At 47.2% G+C, this 24,207-nt stretch overlaps 2 protein-coding genes across 5 annotated transcripts in view; one reads left to right on the forward strand and one right to left on the reverse strand.

Moving 5' to 3' along the window:
* Positions 1-13,090, forward strand: part of LOC309334664 (uncharacterized protein) — a 38,240-nt gene extending 25,150 nt beyond the window's left edge. For 2 of the 4 annotated variants that reach the window (XM_081849179.1, XM_081849178.1), the window contains exons 2-6: positions 5,659-6,164; positions 6,342-6,441; positions 7,477-7,559; positions 7,834-7,960; positions 10,507-13,090. In XM_081849179.1, coding sequence (XP_081705305.1) covers positions 6,003-6,164; positions 6,342-6,441; positions 7,477-7,559; positions 7,834-7,960; positions 10,507-11,912 — 1,878 coding nt within the window. In that variant the 5' untranslated portion in view covers positions 5,659-6,002 and the 3' untranslated portion in view covers positions 11,913-13,090. Of the gene's footprint in view, positions 1-89; positions 2,544-5,658; positions 6,165-6,341; positions 6,442-7,476; positions 7,560-7,833; positions 7,961-10,506 lie in introns of those variants that run through there. The other 2 variants (XM_081849177.1, XM_081849180.1) reach the window with 2 other exon arrangements.
* Positions 13,091-19,839: 6,749 nt separating this feature from the next.
* On the reverse strand, positions 19,840-24,008 carry RPS18 (ribosomal protein S18). Its single transcript, XM_081849354.1, has 6 exons — positions 23,844-24,008; positions 22,226-22,324; positions 21,642-21,728; positions 20,987-21,088; positions 20,243-20,334; positions 19,840-19,954 (listed from the first exon to the last, which is right to left on the reverse strand). The coding sequence occupies exons 1-6, from the start codon at positions 23,991-23,993 to the stop codon at positions 19,879-19,881; spliced, it is 606 nt and encodes a 201-aa protein (XP_081705480.1). The 5' UTR covers positions 23,994-24,008; the 3' UTR covers positions 19,840-19,878.
* Positions 24,009-24,207: the final 199 nt, after the last annotated feature.

Genomic DNA, 24,207 nt, shown 5'->3' on the forward strand with positions numbered 1-24,207 from the left:
AGTCCTCTTACCATATAATTTCCTTATGAATGAATTATCTTTCAATAACATACTAATATTTAAAAAATAATTGGTTTTTTTCATTGCAGGGGGTGATGAAATGGAAATTAATAACAACTGGGAACAAGAAAGAATCCACACCGTAGAGAAGCCATATAAATACTCAGATTGTGAAGATAACTTTATTCAGAGCTCCCAGACCACTTCTCATCAAATAAATCCCATCACGAATAAATCCTATCAGTGCTTGGAATGTGGAAAAAACTTCATTCAGAGCATTCATCTCACTTCCCATCAAAGAATTCATACAGGGGAGAAACCCTATCAGTGCTTGGAATGTGGAAAGAGCTTCAGTCGGAGCAGTTCTCTCACGTCTCATGAAAGAATTCATACAGGGGAGAAACCCTATCAGTGCTTGGAATGTGGAAAGAGCTTCAGTCAAAGTGCACATCTCACTTCCCATCAAAGAATTCATACAGGGGAGAAAACCTATCAGTGCTTGGAATGTGGAGAGAGTTTCCGTTTGAATCGTCATCTCACTTCCCATCAAAGAAGTCATACTGGGGGGAAACTCTATCAGTGCTTGGAATGTGGAAAAAACTTCACTCAGAGCATTCATCTCACTTACCATCAAAGAAATCATACAGGGGAGAAGCCTTATCAGTGCTTCGAATGTGGAAAGAGCTTCAGTCACAAAGCCAGTCTTTCTTCCCATCAAAGAATTCATACAGGGGATAAACCTTTTCAGTGCTTGCAATGTGGGAAGACGTTTAGAAAGAGCTCAGATCTCACTTCTCATCAAAGAATTCATACAGGGGAGAAACCTTATCAGTGCTTGGAATGTGGAAAGAGCTTTAGTCAAAGTTCACATCTCACTTCTCATCAAAGAATTCATACAGGGGAGAAACCGTATCAATGCTTGGAATGTGGAAAGAGTTTCCGTCTGAATGGTCATCTCACTTCCCATCAAAGAAGTCATACAGGGGAGAAACCCTATCAGTGCTTGGAATGTGGAAAGACCTTCAGTCACAGTAGCCATCTCTCTTATCATCAAAGAGTTCATACAGGAGAGAAACCGTATCAGTGCTTGGAATGTGGAAAGAGTTTCCGTCACAGTAAGACTCTTATTTCCCATCAAATAATTCATACAGGGGAGACACCCTATCAGTGCTTGGAATGTGGAAAGTGTTTCCGTCACAGCTGTACTCTCTCTTCCCATCAAAGAACTCACTGTGGGGAGAAACCATAGCAATTGCTGTGTTGTGATTGTATTTTAGGAGACTTTAATTTGTATCGCAACAATGTTCTTGTGCTTCTTCAACCCAGCAGAGAAGTCAGCCTTGCCTCTCAAATCCATGGAGTGCAAACCTGGTGTCCCATATTATTCATACTATGTATCCAGATCTGCAAGGTGGAATCAATGGCCAAGGTGTTGAATTCAGACTTTTCTCTGTGGGAAGGTTAGGTCTAAGAATCTCTTGCTACTTTTCTCCTTTGATCCCTCAAAGTCCTTAGCGCATGCCAGGAGCAAAGAATTGCATCCATGAGGGAGAAAGAGTCGTCTGTGTTTTACATGTTGTGAACAGCAGTAAGCAGTTTGTTTGCTTCAGCCAAATCGAGTTCTCATCTGCACACGTATGATACATGGAAGGAAACACCGAGGGCCTTCTCGGTAGTGGCGCCTTTCCTGTGGAACGCGCTCCCAGCAGGTGTCAAGGCAATAAACAACTATTTTACTTTTAAAAGACAACTGAAGGCAGCCCTCTTTAGGGAAGTTTTAAATGTCTGATGCTGTATTGTTTTTAATATTTAGTTGGAAGCCGCCCAGAGTGGCTGGGGAACCCAGCCAGATGGGTGGGGTATAAATATATTATTATTATTATTATTATTATTATTATTATTATTATTACTATTATTCAGCCAGATCATTTAGAGGACACCCCCTACAAGCGTCTTTTGATGCTAGTTTTTGTTTTGTTTGTTTGTAATATTGGCTTTTAACTAGTTTTTAACTTCTTGTGATGCTATTGTTCAGTTTTATGTTTTTGCCTTATCTCCCAGGTCCTGCGCTATTAAATAAGACACACAATCACGTAATCTTTAAAATGAATTAATAAATATGAACAATTGTTTATGTTGCAAAGTGAAAAATTTCAAGCATATAGCACAGTCGTCAAAACAACCATGTGAAATAAAAATAAAACATTTCAGAAGTTCCTGAGAGGATGGATCATTGGTCCAAAGACAGGGGCCACGACGCTGGGCTTTGCTGCTGCCAAAGATGAGTGGCAGATCACGGGTCTGTTGGAAATTCATTCCCTGTGCCTGCAGTCATGGGATTGTTGTCTATCACATGATGGTGTATGTTTTCATTCCACAGTGTGGGAAGTGGCGGAGACAGGATGTTTTGGTATTACTGTGTTCCGTGATGTAGGGCTATTGTCCTTTGTTCTTTCTCTTTTTGCTGTCTGATAGAAAGAGGAAGGAGCTAAAGCAGAATGCTCTGAGTGTATTATATGTAAATAAATGTAGATTAGCCAAAATGCTGTGCTTCTGAGTTTGTTACGCAAACTGCGAAGACTTTGCGGATCCCTGAGTATGCTGATGTCTCCAAGGCATCAGTTGCTGTGATGTTTGGGTTGGAGAAAGCTTTTGAAGCTCCCGATCAACCAGGAGGGAGAGAACATGCCAGTTGGACATGTGTCTTTGCCAGGGTCCTACACGAGAGTAGGACGATCCTAACAGGTTCCTGTGCCTGGACTGGGACACCCAGCTTCTAAACTGGACTTAAACAACCATTGCAGGAATCATATCAAAAGGTTAAAGGGAGCCTCTTCCGTCACCCACAACCCATGGGGGAAATCCCCATAACCAAAACCTGTTGTGGTTATGAGGTGGGACCAGCCTGCGCCCATAGCACTTGGCCCCTTTGTGGCAGAGTAACACGCAGCTTCCAAGTGCGCAGGAGTCCCAGGTCTGGTCCAGAGAATGGAAAGAAATTACAGGAAACATCCAAGTACAGACAGAATTCTTTTACTCTTGGTCTCAGGCCCGCTGGCTTAGCCCTGGCACCAGGTGTCTGGGGTTGTGCATGCTGCGGGGCATGTGCATCTGACATCAGCGGGCAGTGACATTGGGCACTTATGCCCCCACTGGGCCATGCATGGCCCTGGTGCAAAAGTTGTGGGTGCCCAGCCCCTCCATTGGGGGGATGTAGGGGCTGTCAGGGCCCTGGAGAGCCAGTGCCTATGGTCTGTTTTCAGCATAATGGTTACAAATCATACTTAAATTAAGCATCTTTGCTTCAACACTGCTGATCTTTGCTTCATCCAGTACACTGATTTTAATTGGCATCTTTCGAGGAGTTGGAGATGGTGTTTATAAGTGGTCGACATTTTCCATCGTTACACCATTGCGTTGGATTTGTTGCCCTGCCCCCCCACAACACATCCCGTACCAGATGAAGCAGGATTGCCACTTCTTGCAACGGCATGCAGCGAGTTCACTACCTGTACAGGTACTTCTTTGACTGCCAAGAGCTCTTCCATTTCGCCATCGACCAAGGGAAGTATATGGCCATGTTCCCAGAGGAGGAGCCCCACATCCAAAACTGGGACAAGGACTACCTGCAGGGCTTCAGGTCCATGGTGGATGGCTTCTGCTGGGGCCACTACAGGATCCTTGGGCCCTTCTTGCACCCGGTTTCTCTCTCCCACACGGACAGACACAAGTGCAACGCCTGAGGCGGAGGAGCCTCTTCATTTCTCCTCAGTGGCAGCAGAGGAGGAGAGAGAGAAGGAAGAGGGTGGCATTATAAGGGCCTATTTTGGAATCCCATTTGAATAAATGGATTTAAATGCTTAATGGCATGCAGGCAAAACTTGGTGAAAGGGTCTTTTTTAATAAAGCAAAAAGCCTTAATAAAGAAGCAGAAGCTCCAAAAGCAAGAGATATGAACAGAAATCACGCAGAATGAAAATAAATCCTCCGATAAAGGAGGGAGCCCAGGGAAACCGCCGCCTGGTCCGCCAGGAATCGGCCTCCTTGGCGCCTGAAACTGAGGCGAGGCTCAGATTTTGAAGGGCGGGAAGTTGGGAAAAGGCGGGAAAAGCCGTTTCCCTCAGAGAAGCCGTCGCCTTCCCGGCGGAGGGGCGGGGCCAGGTCTGTTTCGTCACACGCCCTTGCCCCGCCCTCCCTCCGCCTCCCCCTTTCCCCGCTTCCTGCTTTAAGAGAAGGCCCTGGGTCGCCCGCAAGGAGCATGCGCAGCTCCTCAGAGCTTCCTCTGCCCTCTGTGCGCTCTGCTCGCCAAGGGTTAACTGGAGCCGAGCTGGAATCCTAGAGAGGCCAGGAAGTGGGGGCGGGGGTCCCAGGTCCTCCAGAGCGGAAGCCCCTCCTCCTCCGTCCTCTGCCAAGGCTGCCTCGGTGGCCCCTCCTGAGATCCTCCTGAGAGTCTCCTCTCTCTTCCCCCTTGGGGCGGCTGGGGGAGAAGGGGGAGGGCCCTGGGCTGCAGGGGGAGGATACTCAAGGGGGGGGAAGACCCCCAAGGCAGGGAGCATCCTCCCCCCTTCTTCTCTGTTCAAGCTGCTGCTCCTCTCTCTGTCTGCCAAGGGGGTCCCACCCTCCCCAGAAGAAAGCCCCTCTCTGTAGGCTCCTGCTCTCCGTAGAGGGGAGAGCTGGGTGCCTTCCGTTCGCCAAGGGTTAAAAGGAACTAAGCTGGATTCCTAGAGAAGGGAGGACAGAAGGGGGGAGGGACAGGACCCCCAGAGCTAAAGCCCCCCCCCCTCCTTGAGAGGGGAAGGTGTTACATGGTCATGGGTATGTGCCCAAGGTGGGTGAAGATTTCTTCATCGCAGGGGACTGGACAATATGATCCTCAGGGTCCCTTCCCATTCAATAGTTCTCCGATTGTAAATCCTCTCCCATCGTTTGTATATCACAAAATATCGTAATAAATGTGCAGGGATATTTGTGACATATGTTTCATTATTAGTGGCCACTGTAGTGAGTTCCAGCTTCGTGAATTGGCTGGAAGAGAAAAAGGCAAAAAAGGAGAGAGAAGAATTAACAGATTAGGAATCCACATTCCATACTCAGACGACGCCTCAGGAGCCCTTGCGGTTGTGCTTAGATTAAGTGTGAGTAAGAGTCATTTTTCCTCTTCTGCTACCAATGAAACAACATAAAGTCTTGGTCTATTGATGAATTCGGAGGAGGGGGGATTCAAAGGGAGAAGAATAATTGCTCTATTGATGAAGAAAATTTTTAATGTTTGATGCCTTACTGTGTTTGATGTTCATCTTATTGGAAGCCACTGAGGCAACCCAGTCAGATGGGCGGCATAGTAGTAGTAGTAGTAGTACTATTACTAGTAATAATATTTCTATTGCTATACTTAAATTTATATTTGGATCAGCCAGATTGAGAAAAATTCTGACGGTGTGTTGTTGTTTTTCTGGAGTCTTTATTTTTCTCTTGTGGAGCTGTAATCAAGTTTAAAAACAGCTTTAAACAATTTACAATGCCAGTAAGCTCAGAGTCTGGGCGTTAGTGTAGTGCAGCCTTGATTGCTAGCTAAAGTCACCCACATATGTCTGGGGACATTTTTCTGATCCTGACAAAGTGCCAATTTTATAACAGAACAATGCATTTGCTTTGTAGGGGTTGCCAGCATCTCTAATTCGGACAGGAAGAACTTTCCAGAAGAAAAAAAGGACTCCTTCTGATCGCTTGGGAGCTTCCTGAAAACATAGATGGATGAGCAAGACTCGGCTGGACCTAAAGCAGGAAGAGACCATGCGATTGAAGATGGGAGCACTGGGGGATTCTGGGAAAACTCTGTGCAGGAGATCCTGGGTGAGAAGGACACCCATAATTCAGATGCCCAGAGCCAGCAGCTCAGGCAGTTCTGCTGCCAGGAGGCCAAAGGACCCTGAGAGGTTTGCAGCCGACTCTACTACCTTGACTGTCAGTGGCTGAAGCCAGAAAAGAACACAAAAGCTGAGATGCTGGACCTGGTGATCTTGGAGCAGTTCCTGGCTGTCCTTCCACCCGAGATAGAGAGCTGGGTGAGGGAATGTGGAGCGGAGACCAGTTCCCAGGCAGTGGCCCTGGCTGAAGGTTTCCTCCTGAGTCAGGCAGAGGAGATGAAGGAGGCAGAGCAGCAGGTGAGATATATTTTCCTCTGGGTTTTCCCAAGGGGCTCCAAACCAGAGGGAGAGTATCCCAAAATGCATTACCGAGGTCCGATCTCTTCATGGATAGGATCCAAGGAATGAGATCTGGTAAAGTGTCTGGCTCTGCAAAATCCTTTTCTAATCGTTCTCTCCATTCTCTCATTTGAGTCTTTGTTGCTCTTTCAGGGAAAGAATCTGATGGCAGAAATGGGTCCTGATTCCTCTGAGGCAGAGAGGACTCCGATGGACACCAGGGAGAGACCACTAGGTAAGGAGGGAGTTATTTCTCTCTTTGGTCACATTGTGGGGATTTATAAACTACTGTAATCTGTTAGTTCTTTTCTGCTGTCTGCGGAGGAGCTGCCGGCTCTGGAAGGGGGGGTGGAGAGCAGGCGGGGGCATGGCTGGTGCGCATCCTGCGGGCGGGGCGTCCAGCACGGGGGGGGTGTATGGTCACGTCCGGAAGTGGCCGCGATGGCACCCCACTGGCATGGTGGTGCGGGGGGCGGTACGCTTGCCTGCCCCTCTTGTCCTCCACCAGTGGAGGCTGTTGTGGCCAAGAACTCAAAGGAGCAGAGATGTTTCAACTAAAATATGAAAGGTGTACAGTGGTGCCTCGCAAGACGAAATTAATCCGTTCCGTGAGGCTCTTCGTATAGCAGTTTTTTCGTCTTGCGAAGCAAGCCCATTGACAGCTTAGCGGATTAGCGCTATTAGCGGTTTAGCGGCTTTTAGCGGATCAGCTGATAAGCGGCTTATCAGCAGATCAGCTAATAAGCGGCTTATGGCTTAGGAAAAGGGGGAAAAAAGGGGAAAAACCCCGCAGGAACTCGCAAGACATTTTCATCTTGCGAAGCAAGCCCATAGGGAAATTCGTTTTGCGAATAATAATAATAATAATAATAATTTATTATTTATACCCTGCCCATCTGGCTGGGCCTCCACAGCCACTCTGGGCGGCTTCCATAAAAACCAAAAATACAGTAAAATATCACAGGTTAAAAACTTCCCTGAACAGGGCTGCCTTAAGATGTCTTCTGAATGTCAGGTAGTTGTTTATTGCTTTGACATCTGCTGGAAGGGCGTTCCACAGGGCGAAGCGCCTCCAAAACGGAAAACCCTTTCGTCTAGCGGGTTTTCCGTCTTGCGAGGCGTTCGTCTTGCGGGACACCACTGTACGAATGTCAAAAGGCACTCAGTAGGGTAGACTTCTTCCAAGGTCCACCTGTAATTAGAGATGCAGTCCTGAACCTCAGAGAGAAGCAGGCATTCATGGCTTCCCACTTCCCTTTGTCTCTGGCAGGTGACCGGATGATGCCAGGAAGACCTCCTCATCCAGCTTTTCATGGTAGCGAAGGAGAAGCAGCGGCCATAGAAGCAGATCAGGTAGGGGGCATGAGACTTGTAGGGAGAGAGGCCGAGGGGTGGGGCAGCCAGAATGCTTGGAAGAAAAAATGTGGAGTTCCACCTATTCACACAAAGATTAGGACCCATCATTAAAATAAAGTAATTCCAGCGAGATGTTAAAATAAGCATATCATGTGGAGCAAAACAATCCCATTAAATCAACGCAGCAATTAACAGGTGGGGGGAAAACAGAGCAGTGTTGTAGATCATCTTTATGCTGTCTAACAGGAGGACATTTTCCTTTTTTTTAAAGGGTCTGGTGTGCTTTGAGGATGTCGCTGTTCATTTCACGGACAAGGAGTTGGCGTTGCTGGATCCTGACCAGAGAGCTCTGCATGAGGAGGTCATGGAGGAGAATCGTGGACTCCTGGATTCTCTGGGTAAGGCTCTCTGAGGATCATCATAGCTGTTTTGAAATTCCATATCTCTCTCCTTGTGATGAATCTGCAAGGTTTGGATGGAACTCAGTAGCGCCACCTACACCACCTGGAAATCTAACGCCCCCATAAATCACTTGGAATGAAGGGTGATTGGCGGTGTTGTCTGTGAATATCCGTCAGAGTGGGTAGGGAGGTTGAAGTAGCTTCTGCCAGATTGTTTTTTGTGCTTCTGTTGATTTTGGTTGACTAAAGAGATAACTGACAATGGAGACAGAGAAGATTTCGTAATTGGGCCAAACAAAATTAATTGAATCTCAGGTTCCCGTAAATATTTCAGCTAACACCAGGCAACAAAGGCAGTTAACTCCATAGTAAAAACTCCCATGTAATTCCCTTCAGTTCTTCCTCTTTCACAGTTGTTCATTAGCAATGTTGAAGAATCAACAGTTGTGAATGGTTGTTCTTTCTGAGGCTCTAATTAGTCTATCTATATATACTGTATTAGTGTAACAATACTACTCAATACCTATATAATAACATTATAGCCTATAGAATATAATAACCTACCGTATTTTTTGCCCTATAGAACGCACCGGCCCATAGGACGCACCTAGTTTTTTTTTGGGGGGGGGAATAAAGAAAAAAAATTATCCCCCCCAGCTGCGGATTCAGCGCGCCCTGCGCTCCGGGCAGCAGGCTGCTATCTACCTAGGCTGCGGATATCTGCTAGCTACCTAGGCTGCGGATATCTGCCCGAAGCGCAGGGCACTCTGCTTCATCGCACCCCGTGCTCCATGCAGCAGGCTGCTTTCCGCAGCCTAGGGAGCCCTGCAGGAACTCCCGCGGGCTCCCAAGGCTTGCGGCGAGCTTCCTGAAGCCTGGAGAGCGAGAGGGGTCGGTGCGCACCGATCCCTCTCTCTTTCCAAGCTTCAGCGAAAGCCTGCATTCGCCCCATAGGACGCACACACATTTCCCCTTCATTTTTGGAGGGGAAAAAGTGCGTCCTATAGGGTGAAAAATACGGTATGCATTTTGTGTTTATAATAACCTACTTAGTCTATTACACTGCATTTTTGCACCATTTCCCCCTCTTTAAATATTATTTTCTCTTTTTATTCCTTTCTCTTATCATATAATTTCTTTTTTTTGGTTAGAGCATTTATTAATTTTCCAATAAAAAACATCCAATTAACATATCAAATCATAATGCAATAAAAAAAAAAGATCAATTTGTCTTCCAAATTGTAATTTTTATTTTATGACATCCCATTCTGAACCTTGGTTCTGCATCTCATCGATATTTCCATATCTTGATTTTATCTCTCCAACCTTCTTTGTCTCTGCGATCCTCAATCATGTCAGAAAACAAATAACCCTTTATCCGTCGAGTGCAGATTTGTTTGTGTAATGTACCCTTTCAACTGTTTTTTTTTTTTACTCACGCCACTTCATCTGGCTCCATCCATTCTGGGCTTTTGTCCAGCTCGCTGAAGTTTTAGTAACTTGGCAGCTCCCAAATCGTTAATCTTTCCCATTCAGCTGTTGTCAAAACCTTTTAAGATTTAGAATTGCAGTATCTTGCCTCTTATTGAGTTGTTCTTATGTAGACTGTTTGCTGTATTGCAATATATCAGTCATTTGGTGATCGATCAGCCTTCCTGGAAGCCACCCAGTCCCCCCTCCGGGCCCTAGAAGGGTCCTGATAGACATCCATTTAGCCTTTTCTCTCGTTCATAATGGAAAAAATCTTTTGCAAACAGCAGCACTATATATTATCCAAAATATTGCCTCAAACCGTTGTAGTCAGCCAACAATTAATTCCTGTTTCTCTTAGTCAGGGAGGGATTTCAAATTTTGTATAACTGCGTAATAGGGGAGCGCCATTTTAATCCTTTGTTCTCCTCTTTAACAAACATTTCAAGTCTTAAAAAAAAGAAGCTGCTCATGAGTCCGAATTGTAAATAGAAGTCCTTCTGCACTCATTTTTTTTAGAAGCAATTTAAGTTCTCAATGAGGCTTGGCATGAAAAACCAACTATTGATCTTAAGAAAGGAGAAGAAGAAAAGCATATCAATCACCTCCGCAATCCACACACCACAATGAGGATATTTTTGAAGTCCGAGCTTGTACACCAGAGACTGCATTCTGCAGGGGTTTTTGTTCAGCTTCTTCGATTCAGACCATGTCTGTTTGTTTTTCAAATCTATTTTAATTCCCAAACAGATGTGTCTGTCTATAGGAATGACATTGGAGAGTGCCAGCCGTGACTGTGCTCTTTGACCCAGTGTCCTGCCAGCTGCACCTTAGTGCATGCTGGCAATCTCGGAAAATCCGCAGGTCTTTGAGACAGTCCTCCCCTACCCTGGGGAGGCTGCCAGTGCTAATTACCCTGAATTATTGGCACGGCTGGGGTCTGATCTTGTGGGAGGCAGCCATTCTCAACCGCCGGAAACAGGAAGTCCTCTTACCATATAATTTCTTTATGAATGAATTATCTTTCAATAACATACTAATATTTAAAAAATAATTGTTTTTTTTCATTGCAGGGGGTGATGAAATGGAAATTAATAACAAGGGGAACCAAGAAAGAATCCACACCATAGAGAAGCCATATAAATACTCAGGTGGTGAAGATAACTTTAGTCAGAGCTCCCAGACCACTTCTCATCAAATAAATCCCATTACGAATAAACCCTATCAGTGCTTCGAATGTGGAAAAAACTTCATTAAGAGCATTCATCTCACTTCCCATCAAAGAATACATACAGGGGAGAAACCTTATCAGTGCTTGGAATGTGGAAAGAGTTTCCGTCTGAGTAATCATCTCACTTCCCATCAAAGAATTCATACAGGGGAGAAACCCTATCAGTGCTTGGAATGTGGAAAGAGCTTCAGTCAGAGCATTCATCTCACTTCCCATCAAAAAATTCATACAGGGGAGAAACCCTATCAGTGCTTGGAATGTGGAAAAAACTTCATTCAGAGCATTCATCTCACTTACCATCAAAGAATACATACAGGGGAGAAACCTTATCAGTGCTTGGAATGTGGAAAGAGTTTCCGTCTGAGTAGTCATCTCACTTCCCATCAAAGAATTCATACAGGGGAGAAACCCTATTGGTGCCTGGAATGTGGAAAGAGCTTCAGTCAGAGGAATGGTCTCACTTACCATGAAAGAATTCATACAGGGGAGAAACCGTATCAGTGCTTGGAATGTGGAAAGAGCTTCAGTCGGAGCACCTCTCTCTCTTACCATCAAAGAATTCATACAGGGGAGAAACTCTATCAGTGCTTAGAATGTGGAAAGAGTTTCCGTCTGAGTCGCCATCTCACTTCCCATCAAAGAATTCATACAGGGGAGAAACCCTACCAGTGCTTGGAATGTGGAAAAAACTTCACTCAGAGCATTCATCTCACTTACCATCAAAGAAATCATACAGGGGAGAAACCTTATCAGTGCTTTGAATGTGGAAAGAGCTTCAGTCACAAAGCCAGTCTTCCTTCCCATCAAAGAATTCATGCAGGGGAGAAACCTTTTCAGTGCTTGCAGTGTGGGAAGACTTTCAGAAAGAGCTCAGATCTCACTTCTCACCACAGAATCCATACAGGAGAGAAACCCTATCAGTGCTTGGAATGTGGAAAGAGCTTTAGTCAAAGTTCACATCTCACTTCCCATAAAAGAATTCATACAGGGGAGAAACCCTATCAGTGCTTGGAATGTGGAAAGAGTTTCTGTCTGAATGGTCAACTCACTTCCCATCAAAGAATTCATACAGGGGAGAAACCCTATCAGTGCTTGCAATGTGGAAAGACCTTCAGTCACAGTAGCCCTCTCTCTTATCATCAAAGAGTTCATACAGGAGAGAAACCCTATCAGTGCTTGGAATGTGGAAAGAGTTTCCGTCACAGTAAGACTTGTTGCGTTCACAAAGTAAAGGAAGGATTGAACTGATTAATAAGAATACACACAGAGGCTTGAACCAGCAAGACTCTGGGAAGGGTGCGTATAATCTTCTCTCTCTGTGCTTGTCCGTCACACAGCCCCTGGCCCAGGCCGTTTTATTCACAAAAGAACTTTTTACAGAGCGTTCAAAAGAACCAATCAGATTTCTTCTGAGCATTTCCACAAATCCACGTGGGGAGAAAGTTAACCTATAAACACTAGTTATCCATGCATACTTTGGGGGTAAATAAGTTGAGAACTACAAAGGGGAGCATCTGGCAACCCCAGAGGTGAGAAATAAACATTATAAGAAGGATGGCCAGAAAGACCAGATCACTATCCCCTTCATGTGAGATCTGTTTCCTGGCTCCAAGATTAACATCTTAAGATAAATATATAAGAAAAATGCATCAAAGAAACTTGCCCACTATCTTTATGGCACAGGATGCCTGCCTGGTGAAGCAACTGCTGTGTACGTGACGTGAAATAGGCAGTAGAGGAAATGGCCAGAGATGCAGAGGTGTAGATTGATCAAAAATCATGTCAAAATAGTTTAAACCCAGTCAACGCAATGCTTTCATTGCTGACACAGTTGGCTTACTCTATATTTGTTATAATTCCTCATAGCAATCCCACCTGATCACTACATCTCTGGATATTTGCACTCCGACAAGACTCTCATTTCCCATCAAATAATTCATACAGGGGAGACACCCTATCAGTGCTTGGAATGTGGAAAGTGCTTCCGTCACAGCTGCACTCTCTCTTCCCATCAAAGAACTCACTGTGCGGAGAAAGCATAGCAATTGCTGTGTTGTGATTGTATTTTAGGAGACTTTAATTTGTATCGCAACAGTGTTCTTGTGCTGCTTCAACCCAGCAGAGAATTCAGCCTTGCCTCTCAAATCCATGGAGTGCAAACCTGGTGTCCCATATTATTCACACTATGTATCCAGATCTGCAAGGTGGAATCAATGGCCAAGGTGTTGAATTCAGACTTTTCTCTGTGGGAAGGTTAGGTCTAAGAATCTCTTGCTACTTTTCTCCTTTGATCCCTCAAAGTCCGTAGCGCATGCCAGGAGCAAAGAATTGCATCCATGAGGGAGAAAGAGTCGTCTGTTGTGAACAGCAGTAAGCAGTTTGTTTGCTTCAGCCAAATCCAGTTCTCATCTGCACATGTATTGATACATGGAAGGAAACACCGAGGAGTTCTCTGTGTATAACATGTTTTGAACAGCAGTAAGCAGTTTGTTTGCTTCAGCCAAATCCAGTTCTCATCTGCACACATATGATACATGGAAGGAAACATCTCTATTCAGCCAGACCATTTAGAGGACACCCCTACAAGCGTCTTTCAATGCTAGTTTTTGTTTTGTTTGTTTGTAATGTTGGCTTTTAACTAGTTTTTAACTTCTTGTGATGCTATTGTTCAGTTTTATGTTTTTGCCTTATCTCCCAGGTCATGTGCCATTGAATAAGACACACAATCCCGTAATCTTTAAAATGATTTAATAAATATGCACAATTGTTTATCTTGCAAAGTGAACAATTCCAAGCTTATAGCACAGTCGTCAAAACAACCACATGAAATAAAAATAAAACATTTCAGAAGTTCCTGAAAGGATGGATCATTGGTCCAAAGACAGGGGCCACGACGCTGGGCTTTGCTGCTGCCAAAGATGAGTGGCAGATCACGGGTCTGTTGGAGATTCATTCCCTGTGCCTGCAGTCATGGGATTGTTGTCTATCACATGATGGTGTATGTTTTCATTCCACAGTGTGGGAAGTGGCAGAGACAGGATGTTTTGGTATTACTGTGTTCCGTGATGTAGGGCTATTGTCCTTTGTTCTTTCTCTTTTTGCTGTCTGATAGAAAGAGGAAGGAGCTAAAGCAGAATGCTCTGAGTGTATTATATGTAAATAAATGTATATTAGCCAAAATGCTGTGCTACTGAGGTCTGTTACGCAAACTGCGAAGACTGTGGATCCCTGAGTGTGCTGATGTCTCCAAGGCATCAGTCGCTGTGATGTTTGGGTTGGAGAAAGCTTTTAAGCTCCCGATCAACCAGGAGGGAGAGAACATGCCAGTTGGACATGTGTCTTTGCCAGGGTCCTACACGAGAGTAGGACGATCCTAACAGGTTCCTGTGCCTGGACTGGGACACCCAGCTTCTAAACAGGACTTAAACAACCATTGCAGGAATCATATCAAAAGGTTAAAGGGAACCTCTTCAATCACCCACAACCCATGGGGAAAACCTCCATAACCAAAACCTGTTGTGGTTATGAGGTGGGAACAGCCTGCACCCATAGCACTTGGCCCCTTTGCAGCAGAGTAACACGCAGCTTCCAAGTGCGCAGGAGTCCGAAGTCTGGTCCAGAGAATGGAAGGAAATTACAGGAAACATCCAAGTACAGACAGAATTCTTTTACTCTTGGTCTCAGGCCCGCTGGCTTGGCCCTGGGACCAGGTGTCTGGGGTTGTGTATGCTGCGGGGCATGTGCGCCTGACATCAGCGGGCAGTGACATCGGGCAGTCACGCCACCACTGGGCCATGCATAGCCTGGCGCAAAAGTTGTGGGTGCCCAGCCCCTCCATTGGGGGGATGTAGGGGTGTCAGGGCCCTGGAGAGCCAGTGCCTATGGTCTGTCTTCAGCGTAATGTTTACAAATCATACATAAATTAAGCATCATTGCTTCAATACTGGTGATCTTTGCTTCTTCCAGTACACTGATTTTAGTTCACCTGTCTTCCCAAGTGATGCGTAAGATTTTTTGGAGACACCGTTGGAATCTTTCGAGGAGTTGGAAATGGTGTTTATAAGTGGTCGACATTTTCCAACATTACACCATTGAGTTGGATTTGTTGCCCTGCCCCCCGCACAACACATCCTGTACCAGATGAAGCAGGATTGCCACTTCTTGCAACGGCATGCAGCGAGTTCACTACCTGTACAGGTACTTCTTTGACTGCCAAGAGCTCTTCCATTTCGCCATCGACCAAGGGAAGTAAATGGCCATGTTCCCAGAGGAGGAGCCCCTCATCCAAAAGTGGGACAAGGACTACCTGCAGGGCTTCAAGCCCATGGTGGATGGCTTCTGCTGGGGCCACTACAGGATCCTTGGGCCCTTCTTCCACCCGGTTTCTCTCTCCCACACGGACAGAGACACATGCAATGCCTGAGGCGGAGGAGCCTCTTCATTTCTCCTCAGTGGCAGCGGAGGAGGAGAGAGAGAAGGAAGAGGGTGGCACTATAAAGGACTATTTTGGAATCCATTTGAATAAATGAATTTAAATACTGGATGGAATGCAGGCAAAGCGGTGGTGAAAGGGTCTTTTTAATAAAGCAAAATGCCTTTCTAAAGAAGCAGATAGAAGCTCCAAAAGCAAGAGATATGAACAGAAATTACGCAGAATGAAAATAAATCCCACCATAAACGAGGGAGCCCAGGAAAACTGCCGCCTGGTCTGCCAGGAATCGGCCTCCTTGGCGCCTAAAACTGAGGGGAAGGTAAAGTTTCGAAAGGCGGGAAGTTGGGAAAAGGCGGGAAAAGCCGTTTCCCTCAGAGAAGCCACCGCCTTCCCCGCGGAGGGGCGGGGCCAGGTCTGTTTCGTCACACGCCCTTGCCCCGCCCTCCCTCCGCCTCCCCCTTTCCCCGCTTCCTGCTCTGAGGCGTCCGCGAGAGAAGGCCCTGGGTCGCCCGCATGGAGCATGCGCTGCTCCTCTGTGCCCCCTGTGCGCTCGGCTCGCCAAGGGTTAACAGGAGCAGAGCTGGAATCCTAGAGAGGCCAGGAAGTGGGGGCATGGGTCTCAGGTCCTCCAGAGCGGAAGCCCCTCCTCCTCCGTCCTCTGCCAAGGCTGCCTCGGTGGCCCCTCCTGAGATCCTCCTGAGAGTCTCGTCTCAGGGAAGGGGGAAGGGGGAGGGCCCTGGGCTGCAGGGGGAGGATACTCAAGGGGGGGGGACCCCCAAGGCAGGGATCATCCTCCCCCCTTCCTCTCTGTTCAAGCTGCTGCTCCTCTCTGCCTGCCAAGGGGGTCCCACCCTCCCCAGAAGAAAGCCTCTCTCTGTGGGCTCTCTCTGGGGTTGTACATGCTGCGGGGCATGTGCGTCTGACATCAGCGGGCAGTGATATTGGGCAGTCATGCCCCCACAGGGCCATGCATGGCCCTGGCACAAAAGTTTCGGGTGCCCAGCCCCTCCATTGGGGGGATGTGGGGGCTGCCAGGGCCCTGGAGAGCCAGTCCCTATGGTCTGTCTTCAGCGTAATGGTTACAAATCATACTTAAATTAAGCATCTATCGGAGCCCTGATAGAGATTCAGCTTAATAACTTAACAGTTTGAGAGTAGAGTTCTGACTTGGCTACAATATCATCAACTATATGAAATGTTTAAAACAGACAGGAAAACATTTTTTGGACCAAAGCTCACCATTTGAAGAAGACCTTTTACAAAACAAAGAAAAATATTATCTATAATGTACAAACTGTTGTTAGATTGGGAAACAAAAGATGAGCTTGTTAAAGCTTCTATGACACACTGGCAATAGAGAAAGGATATAAATGATAAATAATAATAATAATAATAATAATAATAATAATAATAATTGTGGCGTTTGCCTCCTAGGTGGGTCATAAGGAAAGGGTTAAATGAGTGTGATGTGATTGGCCAGAGAGTTGAGAGTCAGTTGAGAGTTGGGAGTTGAAGAGGGAGGTTAAGTCTGTGGGTTGGTCGAGTTGTGTTGTGAGTGAGTGAGAGGAATTGTTAGGTGGAGTCTGATAGATAGTTGGAATAATCAGTTTGAAGTTACAGATAGGTAGCCGTGTTGGTCTGCCATAGTCAAAACAAAATAAAAAAATTCCTTCCAGTAGCACCTTAAAGACCAACTAAGTTAGTTCTAGGTATGAGCTTTCGTGTGCATGCACACTTCTTCAGATACACTGAAACAGAAGTCACCAGACCCTTCTATATAGTGAGAAGGTGGGGACATCAGGAATCACAAGACAGAGAAACCAGTAGGAGAACACTTCAATCTCCCAGGACATTCTATACAAGATCTCAAAGTAGCTGTTTTACTACAAAGGAATTTCAGAAATAGACTGGAAAGAGAAGCTGCTGAATTGCAACTTATTACCAAACTTAAAACCATGGAGAGACCTGGTCTGAACAAAGACATTGGATTCCTATCTCATTATACATGACAAAGCCATTTTTCACTTTCTCACCCCTTGCTTTTTCCTGTAAGACCTATTTCAGTCGTTAAGAGTCGTCAACAGGCTCATCACAGCTATCTGCCAATCACCCATTCCCAACACCCTTCTGAGTAATACCCCTCCCCACCTTCTCACTATATAGAAAGGTCTGGTGACTTCTGTTTCAGTGTATCTGAAGAAGTGTGCATGCACACGAAAGCTCAGTTTGAAGTTGTTAGGAACGCATAGGACAGTTAAGGAACAAAAATTGAGAAACTGCCAAGAAAAATTAACTGTAACCATAAGTTTGTTCATGTCTATAAATAAACTTGATTATTTGTTAATGTTGACAGCTGTCTGGACTCTGTGTGTACCCATGAGAAACAGGTTGGTGGCAGTGAAGAAAGCAATCACAGTGGTGGCACAGGGTCAATAGACCATCAAACGTCCGGGGACCCTGTGTGATCACCACAATTAATCTGAGCCTCTGGGAAAATCTGTGGAAGAGCGATTTGAAGTACACAGCATGTAATTCTTTGAAGGAGAACTAGCTGAAAATGATTTCCTGATGGTATTTAACACTGAGCAGACTTGCTAAAATAAGTGCTGGAGATGTAATGAAGTTGAGGGTACATTTTATCATATGTGGACTTGTAAAAGGGTAAGAGAGTATTGGGAAATGATATACAGTGGTGCCTTGGTTGTTGAACATTTCGGTTTTTTAATGCCAAAAACCTGGAAGTAAATGCTTCCATTTGCAAACACCTTAGAAATCGAACAACTTCCGAGGCATTTTTCAATTTTCTCAATAGAATTTGCCAACTGCCCATTGCGCCCTGGTTGTCGAACGTTTCAGAACTGCCAGAACGGATAACATTTGACAGCCAATGTACCACTGTATCATGAATTGGGGGGGGGGAATGTTTAAAAGTACATTTCCAAAAAAACCCCACCCCATTGTTTATTTTGTTGGAGATAATTCAGAGGGAAATTCCCAGGTGTCAAAAAAGGCTATTCATGTACGCCACTGCCGTGGCCTGTGTCTTGTGAGCCCAAAGAAGTAAAATGAGGTCCCAACCAAAGAAGAATGGAAACTTAAACTGATGAAATGTGTGCAGCTTGCAGACTTAATTTATAGAGAGCAAGGATGCACATTTAAAGAAGCCTGGAAAACGTTTACTGAATATATGGGTGTCAGGGGAGTGTCATCGGAACAGGGGAGGGAGGTAGAGGGGCCGTTGGGATACAGGGAGCCTCCAAAGATCTTGCGAAGCGTGTGGTGGGGAAAGCCAAGCCTCCAGTGGGGAAGAGGGATGGGGGGGGGATGCTGCTGGGAGCCCCAGCACCGCACCTTGCCAGGAGGGAAACACGCATCTTCAGTTGCCCACCTTGCACAGAGGGGTAAAACGCAAGGAAGGAAGAAAACGGCTGGGGGTGACGAAGTTCTTATGTTGGGGTAAAAACCGGAGAGGGCCACTCCTGGATTGAGGCAGGCACGAACTTTGGGGTTCTGCACTGTAAATAGTTTTGCACCAAAATAAAACCTGTAAAAGACAGGTCAGAGTCCTGCCTGGTTACTCACAAGCAGCCACCACTGCCACCTGACAATGGGTAAAAAACTGTGTTCATTTAAAAACGCTGGTAGCATTAAGATAAATTCAACAGTGTAAATAAGTTTTGATGGATGAAATAATGGAATACTGAATGGTTTAGTTCATGTAAAATACGCAGGGATATATGGTATGTAAAATAAACCACCGAAAGAGAAGGGAGGACATTGATTTAAGGTTGTTTAAATGTCGTTTAGAAAATTTAATAAAAATTATATATACTGGTGTAAAAGGTAAAGGGACCTCTGACCATTAGGTCCAGTCATGGCTGACTCTGGGGTTGCACCGCTCATCTCGCTTTACTGGCCAAGGGAGCCGGCATACAGCTTCCGGGTCATGTGGCCAGCATGACTAAGCCGCTTCTGGCGAACCAGAGCAGCGCATGGAAACGCTGTTTACCTTCCCCTATTTATCTACTTGCACTTGGACGTGCTTTCGAACTGCCAGGTTGGCAGGAGCAGGGACCGAGTAACGGGCGCTCACCCCGTCGCGCGGATATGAACCTTCTGATCGGCAAATCCTAGGCTCTGTGGTTTAACCTGCAGCGCCAGCTAAAGGGCAAACCATTTTAGTTTCTATTCTTGACCCTGTTTTCCTAGAGGGGGGAAAGAAGCAAGCGCCAAACTTGCCTTCAGCTGGGAGTCAGACCCACCCCATGCATTTTGGAGCACACAGCCTCTCTCCAAAGAACCTTGGGAACTATAGTTTGTTGAGGTGCTGGGAACTGCAACACTGGGAAGGGGTAAACCAGTTCCCAGGATTCCTTGGGCACAGACAAGTGCTTTAAATGGGGTGCACATGACCTTATAAACCTTTATCCTTCCGTCTCCTGGCTAAAAATTCCCCAAGCTATTTAGACTTTCCTTGTAAGGGATTCTCTCAGTCCCTGGCAGTGCAGCTTTTAATCAGGTGTTTTTTAATTATTTTATTTACTGGAACATCTCCCCCCCCTCAAAGAGAGATTCCCTGCCCATGTACATTCTGCCGTTGCCCCCGAGCATTGATGCTGTGGCCCTCTGAGCCCCCCGGGCTGGCCAAGACCCCCCTCCCTCCTTTGCCAGGAAATGTGCAGAGATGGGAAACCCACTGTCCAAGCCCCCCACCCACCAGAGACAAAGGAGGAGACAAGAGCATTGAGAAAACCCTTTTTTATTATCTGCACAGGAAAAGATTTACTTCTTCTTTGAGACGCCCACGGTTCTGCCACGACGGCCGGTGGTCTTGGTGTGCTGGCCACGGACACGCAGGCTGGGGAGGGGAGAGAACAAAAGTGTGGCGTATCAGCAAGGTGGGGGGGAGGAGATGACAGGCATGCCCCACTCCCGCCCCCCCCCCCCGGCTCAGCCCTCATGACCCAATTTCTCAACCTAGTAATGGGTACAGTGAGGGGCCTGCCAGATATCAACTGCCAGGGATTTGCCACCCAGCAAGACTTCTTATCCTCTCAGTGTCGCCCCGCTGCCCCCCAACACCTGCTTGCTGCTGTTTGAACCCGCAGACACCCTTTTCTTAGCCCCCTCCCTCTCGGCTACTCACCCCCAGAAGTGGCGCAGGCCCCGATGAGCCCGGATCTTCTTCAGCCGCTCCAGGTCCTCTCGGAGCTTGTTGTCCAGCCCGTTGGCCAAGACCTGTTGGGGCAGAAGAAAAGGGTTGGCCATGGGGCAGTTCCCTTCCCAGAAAAGAGCCCCTGCATCCATGGGGCAGAGGATACACAGCCGCCAGCCCTGGAGGCAGATGTCCACCTAGCATGGCCTTTGGGGCTCGCATGGAAGAGGTCTGGGCAACCGCGCCTGGTCCTAGCCCCCCACTGAACTCAAGTGAGACAATTTCACGCCTGCTTCTTGAGTCCCTTTTGCAGATTTTACAAACCATAAGGACCTAGGAAGAGCCCTGAGGTTGAACCAGGCCAGAAGGGACCCTTCTGGACTCTCAGCAACTAACCAGATCCCTGTTAAGGGAATCTCGCAAGCAGGATCCAAGCTGAAGGGTAGCTCCTGAGATTCCTAGCAGATAGTATGCAGTATCATTGCCTCTGAGCAGGGAGGAAGTGCGGAAACGGCCTTCACTACATATCTGTCCAGTCTTCTGGTAGCCAAAGCTATCAACGTTTGTGGGTCAAACTCTTTGTCTGATCAGGCTCTCCTCCCCTCTCAGCTTTTCAAGTCCAACCGTCACCACCATCCCGGGAATTCTCTTTGGCAAGGTTTCAAATTGACGGCCCACCAGCTGCTCCTCAGAGGAGGCAGGCGTTTCACTTCTTGCCGTCCTCCTGGCTCTCACCTGGCTGTACTTCCCGTCCTTGACGTCCTTCTGCCTGTTCAGGAACCAGTCAGGGATCTTGTACTGGCGAGGGTTCTGCATTATGGTGATGACACGCTCCACCTGCGAGGGAGAGCGCAAAGAGCGTCACAGATACGTTCTGTGTTGCGTCTGAATCAATCCTAAACATCAGATCGATTGTATAATAACTACAACAGACAAAAACCCAAGTAAACAATAATAATCATATTGTGTTAAGTAAAACAAAGATCAAGGTACATATATATTTAAAATCCTGTTTTCTATTTCAGGTTCGGGAAACAGGAGTACCAAAAAAGAGAGAGAAGACACCAAGAGCTATCCCAACAACAATGAAAAGTTTAATAACAATAATAATAATTCATTTATACTCCGCCCATCTAGCTGAGTTTCCCCAGATGGAGTCATTCAGGAAAGCAGGGGAGCATTAGAGGAGGCTGTTGGATTTAGCCCAGCATCCTCTTCAGTGGCCACCTGTTGCACCTGAACCACCGCAGAAGCCATGCCAGTCGGGACAACCAGCTGAACAAGGTGTGCAGCAGAGGGTGCCCCCACCCGCCCACATGCACAGCTCACCCTCTAGGCTTTCTGCAAGGACACCCAAGACCCACTGAAGATAGGACACACACACACTCACCTCATCTTCGGTGAGCTCTCCAGCCCTCTTGGTCAGGTCGATGTCCGCCTTCCTCAGCACCACGTGAGCGTAACGCCTGCCCACCCCCTGCAAGCAAGGAGAGGGGAGGATCAGGGGAGCAGGACCAAAGTGGCACTCAGAGAAAAGGCCACATGAAGGGATGCGACAGAGAGCACGGAAGTAGCTAACCGAATCTGCTTACTCAAGACCGTGCTAGGAATGACTGCGCAAATAATTTTTTTTTGCAGAAGCAAAGAGTACGTTTGTGCAGGAAAAGCTCGGCCTTGAGCTAGTTTGATAAGAGGGAGAAAGGAGGCCCTCTGCTTTTGCCGAATCACAAACCCAGCCCCGGTCACAGAGGCCTGTTTCCCCCCGAGAATGCGACTTGGTTCCTACACAGGGGTTAAGTAAAGGCGAAGGGACACCATGTCATTTACTGACCGCTGCAGGTCCCCCAATGGCCGCCGCCACCTCAAACATCACAACCGCTGTGAGAGTGGCATTCCAGGGGGCGGGCTGGACTAGATGACTAAATGGGGTCCCTTCCCACTCTATAATTCCATGATTAACTGAAGGAAACGGACCTTGATGGCGGTGATGGCAAAGGCGATCTTCCGCCGCCCGTCGATGTTGGTGTTGAGAACTCGCAGGATGTGCTGGAACTTCTCGGGGATGACGAGCGACTTGGGGAGGAGAGAAGCAAAGATTTATTGAGGCTCTGGAAAGGGCAGCAAATCCTGGCAGCTCTGCAAAAGAAACAAGTCTCCCCATCCACTGCAAAAGAAACAAGTCTCCCCATTCCACTGCCACTGGAAGCTTGGAGGGCTCAGAGATGGGGGCCCAGACCCCTAAGAATGACTTGAAACCAGGCTTCCTGTGCCCTGAGTGTGTGTAGAAAGTGAAGTCAGGGAAATAGATGTTTGCAGGTGTAAATGATTTCAGGCCTCCATTTCACAGATGGAGAAACTGAGGCTGAGATGAGCCACAAGCTGCCCATTTCCAGCCTCAGAATCCAGAATCCCACTTCTCCCAGCGGACCGAAAGGGAAACCTAGAAGTACGTAATAGTAATAATAATAGTAAATTCTTCTGCAGTTCCCAGAAACAACATTGCTGCCTCTGACTGCAGAGACAAAACATACTTCTTTGAACCACCCTGAACCCTGTGGGTCTAGGGTGGTATATAAATTTACTGTAATGATAATAGCAGCTATTTCAGCCTCACCACCACCTGTGAGCAAGGCTAGCCTGACAGTTGCTGGAGCCACCCAACCAGATGGGCAGGGTATAAACAATAAAAGTATCATTACTGTTGTTATTATTAGAGTATGAGCTTGCAACCAGTAAGCCCCAGAGCCCCACGAGGGCTTGACCCCAGATGAAGCCCCTGCCCACAAATGCCCCCCATCTCCCTCTCTGCAAAGTCAAGACGAAGCACGGAGGATCCCGCCTCCCTTGCAGGGCTGTCGCCAAAAGTATCTGGAGCGACTTGAGGACTAGGAACCTGCCAAGCCCGTTTGCCCACAGACTTGGTCTGACCCTTCTGTTTCCCTCCCCTTATGGTCTTGATTTATCGGCTATTTTAAAATGAGGCTGCATTTTAAATTGCGCTTTAACCTGTATTTTAAATTGGTCCCCCCTATTATGTTTTTACTGTGATTTTATTGGTGTTAGCTGCCCTGAGCCCGGCTCTGGCTGGGGTATAGATTATTATTATTATTATTATTATTATTATTATTATTATTAGCGAAGGGAGCTGAAGTGAACTGTGCGATTGAGGCTCCTCGAGGGGCACTGCCTGCCAAGGTCAAGGAGGCTGCCCCCCCCCAAAAGAACTCGGCCAGGCCCACTCTCAGGCTCAGCGGCCCATTCGCCCCCATTTCCCAATTGGAGGGGGGTGATCACACGACTGGCCTACCTAGCAGGCTCGGGGTGAGGCTCGCGGCAGTTATGAGCAGCTTCACCGGAGCTCCCAGCTGCGGCCACGCAGGCAGGAGTTCACCAGGTGCAGCGCTTCGCCCGCTTGGGAGAGAATCTGGGGAATTCCCTCCTTCGCCCACCGGGAAGAGCCCCCCCGCGCCCCTAATAGCTCCCCGAAAGCAGAGCCCATGCGGCACCCTCCTCGGGGAACACCACAGTCCCGCTCCCGGCGCTCCCCCCGCGGCAGATGGCGGCGGATTCCCGCTTCCCCCCTCGGACCCACCATGGCTGCAGCGCCTGTCTCTCTCTCCTGCTGTAGCCGGAAAAGGAAGTAGAGCCGGCGCCACGGCCTGCATATAAGACCCTCCCACCGAAGCGAAAACAACTTCCGGCGAAGGTGGGGGCCTAAGGACAGACCCACTTCCGGAACCATAGAGATAGAAATGTAGAGCTGTCATAGGGAAGCCCTTTGCTCAGCGACGTGGACCGGGTCGTCCCGCTTGTATAACCCCACTCATTTACAAATGTGTCAGGGGTGAAGCGGGTAAAATGGGGTGCCGCCCCATTTCTGCTGGGGAATGCAATTACGTGTTAACACGTTTTCTATATCTATGGTCCAGGGAGGAGTTCCTCCAGTTGGCTGTGCT

The sequence above is a fragment of the Podarcis erhardii genome (assembly GCF_964252035.2).
Source record: "Podarcis erhardii genome assembly, chromosome: 2".
Taxonomy (NCBI): Eukaryota; Metazoa; Chordata; class Lepidosauria; order Squamata; family Lacertidae; genus Podarcis; species Podarcis erhardii.

Coding starts and splice junctions, on each gene's coding strand:
- RPS18 (XM_081849354.1), bottom strand. CDS start 23,993: ATGGTTCCGGAAGTGGGTCTGTCCTTAGGCCCCCACCTTCGCCGGAAG. Junction 20,335..20,986: donor AGGACGGGAAGTACAGCCAG/GTGAGAGCCAGG, acceptor CTGCCCCAACAG/GTCTTGGCCAACGGGCTGGA. Junction 19,955..20,242: donor GGCCTGCGCCACTTCTGGGG/GTGAGTAGCCGA, acceptor TCCCCTCCCCAG/CCTGCGTGTCCGTGGCCAGC.